General features: G+C 34.9%; 2 protein-coding genes across 3 annotated transcripts; both read right to left on the bottom strand.

Annotated features, from left to right (window-relative positions):
• Positions 1 to 1,394: 1,394 nt before the first annotated feature.
• Positions 1,395 to 7,844, bottom strand: LOC147852909 (dyggve-melchior-clausen syndrome protein). Of its 2 annotated transcripts, none has more exons than XM_087333226.1 (18): positions 7,472 to 7,844; positions 6,729 to 6,962; positions 6,570 to 6,636; positions 6,373 to 6,490; positions 6,051 to 6,192; positions 5,709 to 5,960; positions 5,526 to 5,610; positions 4,691 to 4,793; positions 4,490 to 4,615; positions 4,297 to 4,362; positions 4,054 to 4,172; positions 3,878 to 3,962; positions 2,783 to 2,875; positions 2,600 to 2,689; positions 2,379 to 2,498; positions 2,183 to 2,274; positions 1,566 to 1,623; positions 1,395 to 1,481 (listed from the first exon to the last, which is right to left on the bottom strand). In XM_087333226.1, the coding sequence occupies exons 1-18, from the start codon at positions 7,662 to 7,664 to the stop codon at positions 1,449 to 1,451; spliced, it is 2,076 nt and encodes a 691-aa protein (XP_087189352.1). In that variant the 5' UTR covers positions 7,665 to 7,844; the 3' UTR covers positions 1,395 to 1,448. The 2 variants fall into 2 exon arrangements, with proteins under 2 accessions (XP_087189352.1, XP_087189351.1); XM_087333225.1 differs by having other exon boundaries at positions 4,249 to 4,362; positions 7,472 to 7,843.
• A 4,969-nt stretch (positions 7,845 to 12,813) lies between these two features.
• On the bottom strand, positions 12,814 to 16,030 carry LOC147852910 (protein LIFEGUARD 2-like). The gene is made up of 4 exons (XM_087332798.1): positions 15,625 to 16,030; positions 14,115 to 14,228; positions 13,339 to 13,496; positions 12,814 to 13,250 (listed from the first exon to the last, which is right to left on the bottom strand). Exons 1-4 carry the CDS (start codon positions 15,893 to 15,895, stop codon positions 13,044 to 13,046), a joined length of 750 nt encoding a protein of 249 aa, XP_087188924.1. The 5' UTR covers positions 15,896 to 16,030; the 3' UTR covers positions 12,814 to 13,043.
• Between the last annotated feature and the right edge of the window lie 976 nt (positions 16,031 to 17,006).

The following is a 17,006-nucleotide window of genomic DNA, read 5'->3' on the forward strand; positions in this document are numbered from 1 at the left end:
AGATTCTTTTTTGGTCCATGTTTAATTTGCTCTATATGTTCTTATTTGTTCCATCTGCGCACCCATCACTTTCTCATTAAAAAGTGATTAGCAATCAAAACTTTGTAATTTGCATGACTTATTTTGTAATTAATGTAGGGAGTTAATATGCAAGAAGTCGCATCTTTTGCTAATGTATTTTGCAAGTGATTGGGAGCTTAACTTTGAATTATTTTCCATACAATAAACAAAAATTTGATAGCAAAGTTTGAAGAAAACTTTGTTGAAATTTGTCTTAAAGAACATTGCATGCAAGGATGTTTGTAACTACACTATGAATTTCAAAACAATTGACCAAACAAAGTTTCTCTATGAATCAAAGCTAAAGAAAACTTAAGAACCACATTCTTGTTGACTATTACTCTTTTCTTAATGACAAAGTTATTGAGAGAGAGAGAGAGAGAGAGAGAGAAAGAAAGAACAAAAGATCCGATAAAGAACCAAAAGCAAGAGCTTATGTAAAATAAATTTATTTAGATGAAGAGAGAATGTTCTATGAAGCACAAATTATTGCAAACCCACAGGAAAGAAAGGGTTTAGGGCTCAATCCACAAAGTACAAGAATTTCAATATGAGTTCATTTCAAAATTGAAATTCAGATTGAAATGATCTTCGTACATATAATTCTACCTTGCATTAGAGATTATTGCTATGCTAAATGACAACATGCTTTCTTTGAAAGAAGATCATGGTTGTCTTGTCATATGCCTAAGCTTAAGAACAATGTGCTTATGTTCAAGTTTTGTTGAGTTGACCATTGATGGTAAAACGGGGATTGCCATCCAAAGTAAGAGAAATTCACCTTCAAACGGGGTGGCATGTGTTTAAATCTTGTGGTAATGGCTTATGCCTCTGGCAACTAGCAATGGTAAAGCTTTTTTTCCCTTTTCATAAACCATCACTAGGGGCCTATTGGAGAGTGATCAAGAATTGTTATCACCAAAAAGAAAAGGAATGTTATCAACTCTAATCAAAAGCAAGTGCTTTATTCATTTATCAAGGTTTGTATGCCAATTGTGCATGAATAGGGTGATGATGCTCTTAATGATGAAAAGCTTGCTGTCTTTAGATTCGGTGGTTCCATGTGATGTTTTTTAAGGGTTGATTCTGCTCTTTTTCAGCAAATTTGTCCAATTAAATGTTCATAACCAAGAGAAAATATAACATTTCTTCGTGTTGCACCCAAAACTAGTTTTCTTGTTCTAATTCAATAAAACTCACTCTGGATGTTTACAACTGACAAAGAAATCATTCTCAACACGTTATTTTCTCCATACAGACTCCTTTGTAAATAGTGAAACTAGTATGGTTCTTCCATGGATGCCTTCTTATGTGGCTGTGGCTTACATTATTGAGACGCTTTTTGTACATACATTTGTACAGAGTTGTTCATTTCAACATGGAAGGTGTTACAAGAATACCTTCCTTTCCACTGTATGATGCTGAAACAAGATAACAAGTTGCCAATCACATCACCAAGTATGCAAATGAAGCAATATTCCAATACAACATGGCATTGAGCATACCTCCCCAACTGGCTTGCTTGGAATTAGTGAGGTCTTGTTGAGATTCCACGTAATACCACTGAGGGAAAGATACAAAGGGAAGCTTGAGTTAGAAGATTAAGAAAGCAAACTAATACACAAGGAGATATTCGCATGAACCACATGGTTCATTAAGACTAAATTTGCATTATCAAGTTTTAAGTTCAAGTTGATATTAAGGGTTAACTTTAATCTCGCCGATGTAACAGATTAATTCACCCTATTCTATATAGGTAGTTATAAGGGTCTTATAAGTTGTCCTAGTCTACGTAAGGAATTGACTTAGTTCCTAGATGGGTTTCACATTGCCTAGTTTAATAGAGATTTTCAAGCTTTTTGAAAGAAGATTTTAATAGCATAGCAACCAAAGAGTGATTTTTTATTTATGGTTCTTTCAAGAAATGGGATCTTCGATTCAAAGGCTTACTTCCAGGTACAGAATGAACCATAAGACAATGACTAGCTAGCTGGAAGTATTTGCTTGGGCCCTCTTTAATAGTCAGTGATAAAAACACAGAAATCCAACCTCACTTAGTAAAGGAATTAACAGTCTTAAAATTTCACACAAGGTCTGTCACATTTGAAGTTAAGGTTTTTACCTATCCGAAACAACTAATTGCCAAACATATGGTACAAAAAATTCATCTGGGTGAGGTTCCTCCTCGTATGTGAATCGAAGTTGTGCCAGCATCTGGTCAGAGAAACAAAACATTATATATATATATATATATAAACTTAGAAAAAACTTAAGACAATTATATCATTAGAATGGCTTTTAACTCAAATACATTTTACCTTCATGCCATCTCCCCGCCAAGACCTAGTATTGTCGATGATTACTTGGAGCACTGTTTCAACTGACCACTCTTCTTCCCGATCTTGGGAATCTATTCTAGAATTGAAGAAGTCGATGACCTGCAACAAACCATATATGCATGTTATACATATATACATATGTTCTTTTCGAAGGAAAGAAACCATTCAGGATGAATGTGTTTAGGATAGATAGATATTACTGTAAAGAGGTTGTCCATAAGTTCTTTCAATTGTGGGTGGTTCCGGAAAGGCTGGAAGATCTCTTGCCTATGGAGGATCGCATACACCATCTGTAGAAATATACATAATCATGAAAAGAATGAATACATATTATTTGTTTAGCTTCAAACTTACAAAACAGATGAAAGCTCTGGAACACTCACCTCAGGGTTCTGTGGTAGTGCATAAGTCAAGATGGCATTGATGATTTCCAAGACTATCCGTAGAACATCAGTATAAATGTGAATTTCTGTCGGCTGCAAATATTGCATGGATATGCCTTAAGAAAGCTATAATTGATTCAGCGATGTAACTGATGGGAAAACTCACAAATGTAATTACTGATGTCAAAAAAGAGTTGATCAATGGTTTAATGATGAATATAGAAAAACTTAAATTTGTTCTTAAATGAGAAGCTTTGATTAGATTGAAGCACATAAAAACTATGTTCCACTCATTCTCAAGAAGAGTAGAGAATATTAAATAAAGAACAAAAAGAATATGCTATAATGCTTACCGAAAAAACTAAGAAAACATTGCAATGCTTGAAAGGAAAACTATACTTATGGTAGTAAAAAATAATACAACCTACTGAATGCCTATCATAGAGTAAAACTATACTTATGGTAGTCAAAATAATACAACCTACTGAAATGCCTATCATAGAGTAAAAAGGTCACTCATAAGAAGCTATTTTATCACAAAAAGAGAATTCAGTAAATTTTGGATGTAGTGGATCAGGAAAGTTATGCCCAATTCTTTCCAACAGCTGCTCAAAGTTGATATGGCTTGGTATGTACTAACGTCACAGTATTTATCCACCATATTTTCTCATGAATAACTCCTATATTCCTTCTGGAATTTATGGATATATTGGACTCCTTGTAAAAAAAAATCGTCTTGATTATTATCAACTTCAGGTTATCTCCACAGATCGGTCTTCTCTTTTCTATCAGTGTTTTTGAAAGGTATGAGCACGGTGCTCATATCCGATTTTGTACATTAATGTTTTCAACATAATTACTGGTTTCCAATAAGAAAGAAAGACATTTACAGACATCCACTTTAAGGAACAGTTAATTATCCTATAAGATTGAGTTGTGATGTAGAAATGTATGCATGCACATGCATGATTTGTGCCACGGCCCACTATCCCATTTGGAAATGATGTTTTTGCACTAGTAAAAAATCGTTATTGAATACGAATTCGCTAATACTACAGAATATAATCACTTTAAGAATTAAGTTAAGTTACATACAACATCCCTCCTATCATGTGCACCATCATCAGAGCTCAATTGCATATTGGAAGTATCAGTACTATGATTTTCCAGCTTCATATACCTGAAAGAATTATCAAAAGGAAAATTAACAAAACAGATCATAGATATGCAAAAGGTCCTTTTATTCTCTGACATTGCCATACACAACATACTTGTGTGACAGCATTTCAAAAAGGCTGACAAGCCTTTCAGTTGCATATGCATTCAATTTGTGTACATGTGGAGCCATGTTTGAAAGAATTGCCAAACCATTTGAGTATAAATAGACATCCTGAAAATTTAGAATACATTAATGATAAACGGCAAAACTAACTATGAACGAAATTAATTTTATGCATTCAACTTACCCTCAATTTGGAGAGGTTGTATTTAACAATACGAATGAGAATAACAACCATTAATGAGCCTAGTGTTGTTTCTGTTGGAAGACGTTCTTTATACCACGGGACATCAGAAAGTACCTGACAACATAGGAAAAGCTATGGTTAAATTGTTTTCATTATGTTATCTAACTCTCTCGTTATGCTTCTTCCATTGTCAGATTCTCCATTAGGAGGAGATAAATCCTAGGTGCATGACATGTCTTACCAGCTTGTGTATCGCTGCATTAAATGATGCATCCTGACCAAGGATTAGAAGTATTATTAGCAACATGTAGACATGCTTCCGAGTTTTACTTGGTGCATCATACAGTGTTTCCAGCAAAGGCATGACCTGAAGCATTGCATCCTAGTTAAACAAAACCAACAAACTATCAAAAAAACTTATGTCAATAACAACGTTGCTTACAAGTGTGTCCAGATCTGTTCGCACCAAAACATACTCGAGGAAGAAAGGATTTCTATGCAGCAGAGTGTACAACAAAAGAACTGACATTTCATCTCTCAAATATCTGTAATGTAGGAAAAATGTATGTTAATAAGAAATATATGAAGTACCAAAAGATAAAAATTGGAACTAAAATACAATAGCATGGCAACGGTATCTTAAGGTATTTAAACACAATTATAAACGTTGGCACATAAAACACATCCAGCATCATATTACATAGAAACTATGTCAGTGACATAGCAAACTAAAGTATTATGTGAATGAACAAAAAGGTTTGTTTCCTCAAATATCATAAGATTATTCAGTTTCCATTTCTATTCTATTCTATTCTAATGTGTATATACTAGTCCTCTTTCATAACAATTGTGTAAGGAACTAAATATATATATGACCTAAGCCTCTATAAATCGAGAAACTCAATGCAACAAGAGTGTTATCTGCCTTTTATAACACATAGCTAAACACCCACAATGGGGAAACCCTCTTAGATATTATTCATAAAAATGTGATTTTGTATTAATTCATGCAAAACAATGCTAGTAACGCAGCAATATGGTGAGAGTTACATTCTGAGAAATGGTATGGCGAGCATGAACCAGACAAACTTGAGAGAAGTTTGTATCCGTAATGTAACTAAAGATGGGTCTATGCAACCTACATGTTATGAAGGCAGCAGTTTATCACAAGAATATGTTATAAAGCATTATTTTTCTATAACCTTAAGAATATGCTGTTTTAAAATAGAATATTGAAATAAATACATATGGCATCATGGCCATGAACATTGACTTACAATCCCAAGATATCATATAGCGCTCTAAAGGGAACCCTTATCATAGCTCCTCCTTGACTATCTTCGTCTTTTTGGATAAGATCAACTGCTTTCCAAATATGCGAATACAAGGGTTTTATAAGTATCTCGAGTTTAATATATCCACAGTATCAGGATTACACAAATAATGAAGAACATAATTACATTCACTATCCCTTGCCGAATCAAGGGCTTGAAGAAAGGAATTTTGCATCATGTGTTGTTGAGCAGGCAATGTTATAGCCACCATTTCTCCTTTACATTTGTCAGATTTTCCATCTGTAGTGTCATCCTTTTGAAGGGATCTAGGGTAGTGTATCAGAGCTAAAAGCAGCAACAGACTATTCTTAGCAAGAGAATTTAACTCTGGTTTGCTGTTTGGGCTCAATAATGAATATGGCAACCGCAAAACACTCACTGCAAAGACATACAATGATAAACATTCAATATTTAAGAGCCAAATTCATAGTCCTTGCCATGGATGGACATTTAACAATCATTACTAACCAGCTGTTGAACCAACTACATGAAGCAATCCTTGGTCCCTGTTTGAGAAAGCCTTGTAATATGTTGTTTCCGCTGGCATGGTCAACCTGATTATATATGATGTAAGCAACTTTGACACAACACCCCTTACAAGAGCAAGATCCTGAAAAACAATATATACGATATTGTATTACTATTTATTTTTCAAAGAACAATAACTGCCGATAGAAACCACTTTTCCCAACAAAACTTAATTGGTTACGTGACCATTACGATACAGACTAGGTTTCATAGTACAGAAAGATCCTCAAACTCTTCGATACTAAAACATAGCACGTGTTACCTGCGACATTGCTGCTTCAAGGAACATATGGCCACCGTCTATTGTAGTATAAAGCTGCGTTGACATCATGACAAAGAAAAGGTTCCCAACCTCCAAATGCAGCCAATATGTAGATGAGCTTCAAACAGAAAAGAAGTAAACATCCAAATCAAAAACATCATTATGATAACAAAAACTTTGGAAATAAGCATACTTACTTGATATCCGAGTTACTAATGAAAAAAAGCATGGATTTTACAACAGATTGGACTACATTCTGATTACCTGATAAGCACACAAGGAATGTTTAGAGACATTGCAATTCTACCAAAAAACTATTTTTAAGTTGAGATGTTGACCAATGTTTGGAAAAAAACCTTTTGAGAGCCCAATGCCTTCAGCATCCTTCTCATTCAGGCACAAGGATAAACAACTTTCCAAATTGGTTCTATGTTCAATCACATACTTGAGGAACACAATGGAAAATCGTGCTGCATTCAGAGCCTTCACAAGAGACAGTTCTGATCCAGGAGTACATGAAACACCTTCTAGTTTCCAGGCCAGGTGTAGAAGTAACTTAGCTAAGTGACATGTGAAAACACAATTCTGTGCTGCATGCATCCGGAAAAGAACAATCTCTCTCTCTCTCTCTCTCTCTCTCTCTCTCTCTCTCTCTCTCTGACTATGCTTCTCAATCTTAACCTATCCCTACACACATTTATCTCTCAACAACATGCAGTCACAATTGAAGCGTTCACTAGTAAAATTCTTGAACATCAAGAGCTCATCACCAACTCTACAATAGTAATGATCATTGCTAAAATTCTAGAACATCAAGAGGCGCTGATCAAGCCAAAAAAACGACGTGAAGATGTTTCAATTTGGTCCAGTAGATCACATTTGACCTCAGGCGACTATATACATGTATGTACATATCTTCCTCTGATCTATCATAAGAGAATCCTATCATGTAAGGGTTTTCTACTTCAGGTCCCATAGGTCACAATATGGGCATCCAAAGGAGATTAAATCATCACCACCAGCATTACCATCACCATCACCATCTCTTTCTCTCTCAGTTTTTATATGTATACGCAAATATAGACACATGTGACCATACTCATGGTTTTGCATGCTGCCTCGATTATTTTGTCGGAGGAATGATCAAGGGGAAGGAGTGGCAGCCCAAGCAATCTTTCCCAGAAATCTGAATGAAGCTCAACGATCTTCTCTCCAACAAGAAGGCCAAGCAAATAGTTCCGATCATCATGATGGAGATCTCCATGGATATGAGTGGATGTAAACGCACCCATATGGGAAGAATCAAATGATATCTTCTTAAATGTGAATCTAAGGTAGTGGTATTAGTTATAAACAAGAGCAGAGCGTCAGTGGCCCTAAGATCAGATATGCCTAATGTGATCATGGGAGCTTTTATATAGGGTTGAGAGAGAGAGAGAGAGAGAGAGAAACAGAACGTCAAGGATTTGCACGAGTCCTGCGTTGGTCTGTCTCACTCTCTCTCTGTTTCCTCCATGATTCATGAACCCTTTCCTTACAATCAATTGTGGGTCCCCCCCCCCCCTGTTTCTAAAAACTGCGAGAAACTGCTCTTTCTTTCTTCGTAGTAGCTTATAGCTTGTTCCTTCTTCTTCTGGTCTCTGGGTTTTAGGTCAAGCATTTCATTATTCACTCTCTATATTTTTGGGGTCTGGTCAAAACATTCTTCTTTCTGTGGTCTTGGTCAAGAATTCATCTTTGTTTTCTTGCTCTGGTCTGGTCAAGGATTCAAGACCTTTCTTTATCTTGGACATCTTTTGGGCATATTTCATTATTCACTCCTTTTTTGGGGTCCGGTCAAGCATTCATCTTTTTGTGGTCTTGGTCAAGAATTCATCTTTGTTTCAGTTCTGGTCTAGTCAAGGATTGAAGACCTTTTTTTATCTTGGAAATATTTGGGCATTTCATTATTCACTCCTTTTTTGGGGTCTGGTCAAGCATTCACCTTTTTGTGGTGTAGTCAAGAATTCATCTCTTGTTTTTGTTCTGGTCTGGTCAAGGATTCTAGACCTTTTGTATCTTTGGGCATTTCATTATTCACTCCTTTTTTGGGGTCTGGTCAAGCATTCATCTTTTTGTGGTCTGGTCAAGGATTCAAGACCTTTTTTTATTTTCGACATCTTTGGGCATTTCATTATTCACTCCTTTTTTGGGGTCTGGTCAAGCATTCATCTTTTTGTGGTCTGGTCAAGGATTCTAGACCTTTTTTTATCATGACCATCTTTGGGCGTTTCATTATTCACTCTGTTTTTGGGGTTTGGTCAAGCATTCATCTTTTTGTGATTTGGTCAAGAATTCATCTTTGTTTCTGTTCTGGTATGGTCAAGCATTCAAGTCCTTTTTTTATCTTGGACATCTTTAGGCATTTCATTATTCACTTCGTTTTTGGGGTCTGGTCAAGCATTCATCTCTTTTGTGGTCTGGTCAAGCATTCACCTTTGTTTCTGTTGTGGTCTTGGTCAAGGATTCAAGTACTTTTTTTTTTATCTTGGACATCTTTGGGCAAGGGACAAAATTGGGGCTACCGCTTTTTTTTTAACCACCTACACTTTTCCATATATCCTAACCGCAAGCCACATGCTCCGGATAAAGCACACTTTGTCAAAAAAAGCAGAACATCAATAATGACAATCTATTTCAAAAGCAAGCGATCGATAGAGTCACACCTGGAGAGATGTTGTTTCAGGTGGGGGGCCTAGGAGGTAGTAGACAAACATATATATATCTAAGACTCTCCTAAAAACCAACTTCAAAGTCTCGTTATCAGTTTTATCGATCTCGTGTCAACGATCTATGAAAGTCTTGTTATCAGTCTTATCGATCTCGTGTCAATGTAAATCTATTGTCTAGGCTCTATTTTCCCGCCTGATCACAACCGTGTGGGTTGAGAGCACTATCACATTCGACCACATCAACAACTAGATTGTGTGTTGTTGTTGCGAACTCGAACTTAATTCCATTTCCAAATTGCTTCTCCAATAATCTCATTTCGTCTAATTAACACCTAAATTTCTTATTAACTATTGCTTTCCACATTTTGTTTCCTTGTCTTTGTTTTGTTGCTTTTCTCATCCATAACATAGATTTACTTTGCCACCATTAACGAACTTCCCAACCATGGAATGCTTATTGTCCACATACCCCATGATTGATTTTGATTCAGGTTCCAATCGATTTTTGCCATGCTTGCCATTGTTGGAAGTTTTCTAAGAAGGTCAAAAATCTCGTAAAGAGTATCTTTTATTTTAAAACCATGCCATTACAATTCTCCCTTTTGTCATGAAGCTAGTTATTTCCAGGATTCAACTTCTCTTGTTTGAGTTAGACGAATGTTGCCAGCTAGTAAACCTTAACTTGACTAAAGATAAATAAGTCATTGCGTTAGATATGAAATCACATTTAGAGTTTCATATGTTTTCAAATGAGATTTTCTTCTTGTGGGTGTTAAACTAAGTCCATAAAATTAAGCTTCCAGGTTCTCTAATTTACTATTAGTTAATTTAGAAGCAAGCAACATGCTTCGTGTTCAAAGAGATTATAATAAAAGACAAAGAAGTGGAATGTGAGTGATTCACAAGAATAATGTGCAATACAATGATGGAATATATATATTCTCTTCATTGCACTTTTGATGGTTTTCTTTCTCCATGACACGTTTGAAGTGAATCATTTATGAGAAAGAAAGAAAAAAATATTGGATCCCACGTTCTCTCAATTTCGTCATCCTTCATTAATTTAAAAGGCATGCACACTCTAGTCAAGAACCAAACTCGTCTCATATGCATTTTCATCGGAAGATCCCAAATCTCATCTCATTGTATGTGTATTTCCGTGTGCACATGACAAAACATTACGATCCTCCTGAATTTTTGATGTCCTTTACTTTTGAACCACAACTAATTAATGTGGGAGATGCTCATTGTTTTCTCGTAACTTCAGGTAAACGTTTGCATTTACATCGGAGGTACGAAGTTCATTTATGGATATAAGATTCATAACTTTATACAAACTCAAAGCTCAAAGTTCTTTTCTCCACAACCTTGGATATTGTATTATACACATCAAATTTCCCTAAGTCGTTATTTTACCAAATACTTCTAGTGAGCAACTATGAATTATGTTCACATTAGCTTAGAAATTAGTGACAATGAGGCATAATTTGAAAGTTCTTTGGGGCTTGTATTCTATTTATCAATCAAATGTCTTATATTATGCAATGAAATTTAAATAGCTATCTGCTATGTTTGTTTTCTTGAACATTTTGCTTGCAAGTGATATGTTCGAAGTCATTGAAACACTACTAGTGTCTATCAATTTAGCCAATCAACATGGAATTAACATTTCAAACAATCAACAATGACATAATACTACCCAAGCCACTAAATTAAATTCTTGTTACCAAATAACAAACCACCAATACAAGCGCTATGTTGACCAAATTTGCTCAAATTGATACAAATTCTAGATAAGGATGGGATGATATTCTACATTTCAAATCAAAGACAATGATATTCTTTAAGCTACAATAAATTATCAGATACCTAAACTTTAGAAATCTTAACAAACAAAACAATGACTAAGCACGGAAAGAAGGTACAACCAAAACAGATACAATAATCGATAACCCATTTATGTGCATCTATATAATAATGGGGTTGTTTAATACCAACTTTCGATTTATGTCCTATAAAAATATTGGTTTAAAGGCAAAGGTCGTAAGGTAAAAGGCTTTTATCACCACAAAAGAGAGCCTTGATTGATTCAAGATCATTTGAGGCCCAAAATTAACAAAACAACATTTGAAATCAGCTTTCATGCAAAACCATCTATTTTTACTATGCATATCAAGAAGAAACCCTATCAAGAAGAAAGGAGATTTCATAATTGATATCGTACTCAATACTTCCATGACATATTATAAGCAAGCTTATGAAAGTTTACATGTGATATGGTTGTCTGCATAAATTTCATACTAAATACCGAAGACTTGGGCCTAATAGGTAAAAAGAAACTTCACTTGAAAAACTTGGGATATACAAATGTAGAAATATATACCTAAGTTAGGTTAGCCTAGTGTGGACTTCAAAGGATTCTGTGCAATAGAGAATGTAAAGAAACGTTTTCGAGGTGCTCAAATGTCTATGTTTGATTGTTTTGTTCTTCTTGTTTTCTATTCCTATTGGCTTTGTTTTGAGATAAGATTGGACAAGATTTGATTTTTTATCCACGGGGAGACCAAATTTGACCTATCGGACTTAATAAGTATATAAATATTTTGTCTTGTACATGACTCCTTCCTCCTTAGAGTGGGGGGTTACTATTGTCTAATAAAAACTGTCTATGTGAAAATAATGTGTGAAGATATACGCACTCGCCCTTCTTGGTGGAAAGTGAGTATGACACTTCAATTATTATGGCCTCCTAACAAGGCCTATACCACTTGTGAATTACATAATAGATTGAGCATATGACAAAGATATTCATCCTCTACTAAGTTCTCATTGCATACCTAACAAATCTTCATACTTGTTACTTGTAACCTAGCACCCCACTGCAAGTCCAAGATCTCAAGATCATGGGGTTAGTAAGATGTGGTCAATACATTCTAGCTTTCTTACATTGTATTACAAGTACCATTCAATGTTCACATTTTAGCACCTCATCACTTCACCCTTAGTGCCTCTAGTAATCTATCCTCAATGATCACATACTTCATAGCATCACTTGAGGTTCAAATCAAGTGTGTCCAATACAAACAATCAAGCCATTTCTTCAAAATAGGACTTTGTATTGAGCTTCTCACAAACATGAGATCTCAAGATCATGGGATTAGTAAGATGTGGTCAATACATTCTAGCTTTCTTACATTGTATTACAAGTACCATTCAATGTTCACATTTTAGCACCTCATCACTTCACCCTTAATGCCTCTCGTAATCTATCTTCAATGATCACATACTTCATAGAATCGCTTGAGGTTCAAATCAAGTGTGTCCAGTACAAACAATCAAGCCATTTCTTCAAAAATAGACTTTGTATTGAGCTTCTCGCAAACAAACATTCTCATTTCCTAATTTGATGGGATATTATCATTTCCTTTATGTTGCAATCGTTATGATCAGCTCAGAATGTAGTTCTTAATAAAAACACAATTTTAGAATTCACAAATTTCTTAAATATTCCGATTCGATTCTTAATAAATACTACGATAGATCCTTGATTCAATTCGGTAGCCATCCTTTTTGTTTAGATTTAACAGTCTTTTTATGTACCCAAGAATAGAGCTTGAAATAATAATCATAATGAATACTACATGATAACATAAAACTGATGATACCCCAAGTTAACATGGACTTCATATACTTTACACCTGCAACCTAGAAAGGCTTGAACAATGAACAATGAACAATGAACAAAGAAATCAATATCATTTCTTATGTATTGAAATGCCTATATACATACCATTGACCTATTATAAACATTAAGTATACACTATATGATAAAGGCTACAAAAACATGAGTACACATACACACACACACACAATATATATATATATATATATATATGCACACCTATATCCACCTCCATTTTCTGCTTTTCCGATCACTCTTTATTGTTTATAAAGTTCCTCTCAAGTATCTGCAGCTCGACATAGGGTCACTATAGAGAGAAACAAGTTGATAATGTCGAGGTAAAGTGCAACCGATGCCCAGATATATTCATCGTATGTATATCGTTTAATGAGGTGATCTGTATCATAAATTATGAATGCACTAAACAGAATCGATGCAACCCCTCCATATATCATAATCCCAATTCTCCCAAGGGGGAAAAATAGCTGTGGAAATGGAAATGACATAAAAAAAACACTAAAAATTCTGAACCCTATACATAATAAAATCAATATCCTTAACAAGTGCATGTACCTGTATAATTAGGAACACGATGATAACTACCAGAGTTGTGAACAGAATAGGACCCAAGAAACTGAAATCATGACCCCTCTCAGCTGCCCAGAATGTGTACATTGTTAGAGAAGACACGACAATTGCTGTCAAAACTGCAGATTCCCACACAATCTTCCCTGTAGCACCCAATATTGAAAGAAACAACATGAATGGCATATACAAGGATCTCTTCAAAATTTGTAATAAATGTGTGTGAAGGAAAGAAAAGAGTATGCTTGGGATGCAATATAGACATTAAACATATGCATGTGTATGTTACCCAACATAGCATAGATAAACATGATGAGAACACATGAAAAGAATGCATACAAATTGTATACATATATAGACCCACAGCATGCACGAGTGGATACAAAATATCAACTAAAAAGAGTATAGACTCTATATCTGTCATATTTATTTTCCAAGATACATACATACCGAGATGACAACACAAGAATGCATATTTTCCAACGATACATAGATCAATGAAACAAATTCATGAGGTGATGACCCACATCACACATAGATGGACACATAAAACAACTAAAAACATTGTCCACCCACATCCCACATGGACACAATACATATATGGATGTCGATCATCCAACATAGCCCAGATAAACAGCATAAGATTCTTAACATTTACTTCTTTTAGTCTTAAAGTAACAAGATGAGTAGTACCTCGATGCAAACATACAAATCAGGAAAATACTCAGTATCCAGATGCTTTAGAAACACAAATGAATACTTACCCTTTGTAAATGCACATGTCATGCCAACACTAAGGCTCAAACAAGCTGTAAAGAGAGCTAACAATATCAGGTTGGCTGGATGCGATTGGTGATAGTAATATAACGAGCAGATCACTGCATAACCAAACATGTTTTATGATTAGTAAGAATTATATACCCATCCAATGATGATTATCAGTAATACATATAATGGCAACCATTGCATAAACATGCATTTCGTATTATACCATCACTTAATTCATAGAAGTCTCATTCTATACCATCTACTGAGTATTGTCATATCATATAACGAAATTGAAGTGGGCAGACCATTGCACAAACATGTCATCAGAAAGAGATTAACATCATTATTGTAGACATGTTTCATTATATACCATCAGACTGATGATTCTCATATCATATGAGAAGTAACCCATTGCACAAACATGCCAGCGGTAAGAGAACATCATCAACATATTCATGATTCTTTACAAGCATCATGAATTGGCCATATTGCTTTTACAGAAGGCATTCATATCTATTTCATTCAATTAATTGCTATTGGTAAAAAGATTTCATTGCAGCCATACTGCTTCTGCACAAGGAATGCATATGTATTGTGTGAAAGAATTAAGCATATGCATTGTGTGAAAGAATTAATTTTAGGAGTTTAAGCATGAGATTATAATTAGCAAGAAGGTGGAATCACCCATATATTCATGTTTTATTATGCATTATACATATTGCACAAGGTAGCCCCATGTACTTAAACTAGATGAGTTAACACGAATCATATCCAACTTTCTCAAGTAAGGAAGTCATATACGAATGGATAAAATCAGAGAAATTTCAGTATGACTTGTTTTATCTTGGCACGAATGTGTACTGATCTTGTATTTGTTATCTCTATGCCCATATACATGCACACAATCAAAACATTTCCAGGCTCAGGTAAAAAACAAATACATACAATCAGGAAAATTTTGATGTGATAAAACACATACATAAAGTCGTCTACGAGTTGATGAGATACAATGCATGTAAACATGCATAAATTCCAAATTTCACAATCAAAATATAAACAAGTGCATTAAATCAAAGCCAATTTTGCATGCCAGCTCAAAAGCAAACGCTTGCATTAATAAAAAAGTTTACTCAGTCTTACATATGAAAATGTAGGATAGAAACCAAGATAACCAATCCAATATCAGCATACGAATGTATCAAACCAAATCAAATTTCTGATGACAAGATCAAAACAAATGCAAGCATAAGAATCAGCAATCTAATAAAATTATTGTGACATAACATATGAAACTTAAGCACACAGCATGCATGAATAAGATAAAGATTATGGTAGGATCCAAATAAATGTATACAAGCACAGGTAAAATCAAGACTATGTTAAGATTATAACAATGCATACATACATAAAAAAAAAATCAAATATAATTTGATTAGAGAAATTTCATAAAAAAAATTAACTGAATTAATATGAGAAAAGAGAGAGTGATATGGCATATAAACTTACATATGAACGGAAGAATGGAAACAAAGATAACCAGTCCAGGGTTTCCAACAAAGAACAGTGCAACTGGATGATAGAAGGTAACTGCACTGGCGATGACAGCAGTGAGGATGAGCTGCAGGCTGAGAATAGAATACACCTTTCTGATAAAGGCCCATCTCAGCAGATTCTCCTCGTGGCTAATACTAGGGTAAAGCAAAGTTCCTCTTTCTAAATCTCTGTAAGGACCACCCTTATATAATGGCTCCATAGAAGGAGCAAGTGGAGCATACATTTTTTCTTCAGAGCTACAGCAGATTGACAGATTTCTCTTTGCTGCAACCGATAAAAGAAGGAAAACAAAAACCAACCTAAAACAAGCCCTAAGCAATCCTTCAAAACCCTTGCAAAATTCCTTCTAAAACATCTAAATAATCCTTCAAAAAAACTTCCCAAACCCCCTTCAAAAACCCTAACAAAACTTAAAATTTCCTTCAAAATCCCCACAAATAAAACTTCAAAATTCCTTCAAAACCCCATAAAAAAAAAACAGATTATTCCTTCAAAAAAGAACTCAAACAAAACAGGGGGTGCGAATGTGTAGGACAAAGTTCCATTTCTTATAGGGGATTGATACAGCTCTTCATGATTAATGCACAATACAAAAATAAAAAGCGGAAAGGAATGGAGTAGAGGGGATAGGACAGGACCGGAATGCATTTCTTCGCCTCTGGAATATTCTTGTGTACTAATTAAGCAACCCCAAGGAAACTCTGTCCAAACAGATTCACCCATGGAATCATACAAACCACCATCTTATTTTGTCCATGAACCTTTGATCTTTCTTAGTGACCGCATGCACATCATCAACGGTTGTCACGATTACGTCTCCATTTGTTGCCCCTAAGATTACTTGCATGCCTTTCTTCACAATCGATCGATGAACTCTAATGGGTACATGACATGTTTGTTGTCTAGATTGATCGATTGTAATGAGTACACGATATGTTCATTGTCTTGATTAATCGAGTACATGATATGTTTGTTGTCTAGATTGATCAACTATATAATGAGTACACAATAGTTTATTGTCTTGATCGATTGATCTTGATGAGTACACGATATGCTTGTTGCCTTCGCCAATTGTCAAGGCTCCAATGTATGTAGATTACTTGATTATGAGATAACTAACATCTTCTTTTAGTCACGTTCCAAAAAAAAATTCCTTTTTCCTTTTTCTTTTTCTTTTTTATTTCCAAAAAAACATCTTCTTCATTAGTAGAAACTTGTACGCCCATGACAAAATGATTACAATAACAACCTCATAAAGGTTGTAGCCGTGGTAGACCAATAAAAACTACAAAGAGTCATAGTATAAAAGTACAAAGAACGGTGAACACCCACAG

This window comes from Azolla caroliniana, unplaced genomic scaffold (assembly GCF_043228905.1).
Source record: "Azolla caroliniana isolate FFs.n. ecotype wild unplaced genomic scaffold, voAzoCaro1.0.p SCAF_17, whole genome shotgun sequence".
Classification (NCBI taxonomy): domain Eukaryota; kingdom Viridiplantae; phylum Streptophyta; class Polypodiopsida; order Salviniales; family Salviniaceae; genus Azolla; species Azolla caroliniana.

Coding starts and splice junctions, on each gene's coding strand:
- LOC147852909 (XM_087333225.1), bottom strand. CDS start 7,664: ATGGGTGCGTTTACATCCACTCATATCCATGGAGATCTCCATCATGAT. Junction 6,963..7,471: donor GGCAGCATGCAAAACCATGA/GTATGGTCACAT, acceptor GGATGCATGCAG/CACAGAATTGTGTTTTCACA. Junction 2,876..3,877: donor CACATGATAGGAGGGATGTT/GTATGTAACTTA, acceptor CAATATTTGCAG/CCGACAGAAATTCACATTTA.
- LOC147852910 (XM_087332798.1), bottom strand. CDS start 15,895: ATGTATGCTCCACTTGCTCCTTCTATGGAGCCATTATATAAGGGTGGT. Junction 14,229..15,624: donor TTCCATTCTTCCGTTCATAT/GTAAGTTTATAT, acceptor TTGGTTATGCAG/TGATCTGCTCGTTATATTAC. Junction 13,497..14,114: donor GACATGTGCATTTACAAAGG/GTAAGTATTCAT, acceptor TGGGTGCTACAG/GGAAGATTGTGTGGGAATCT.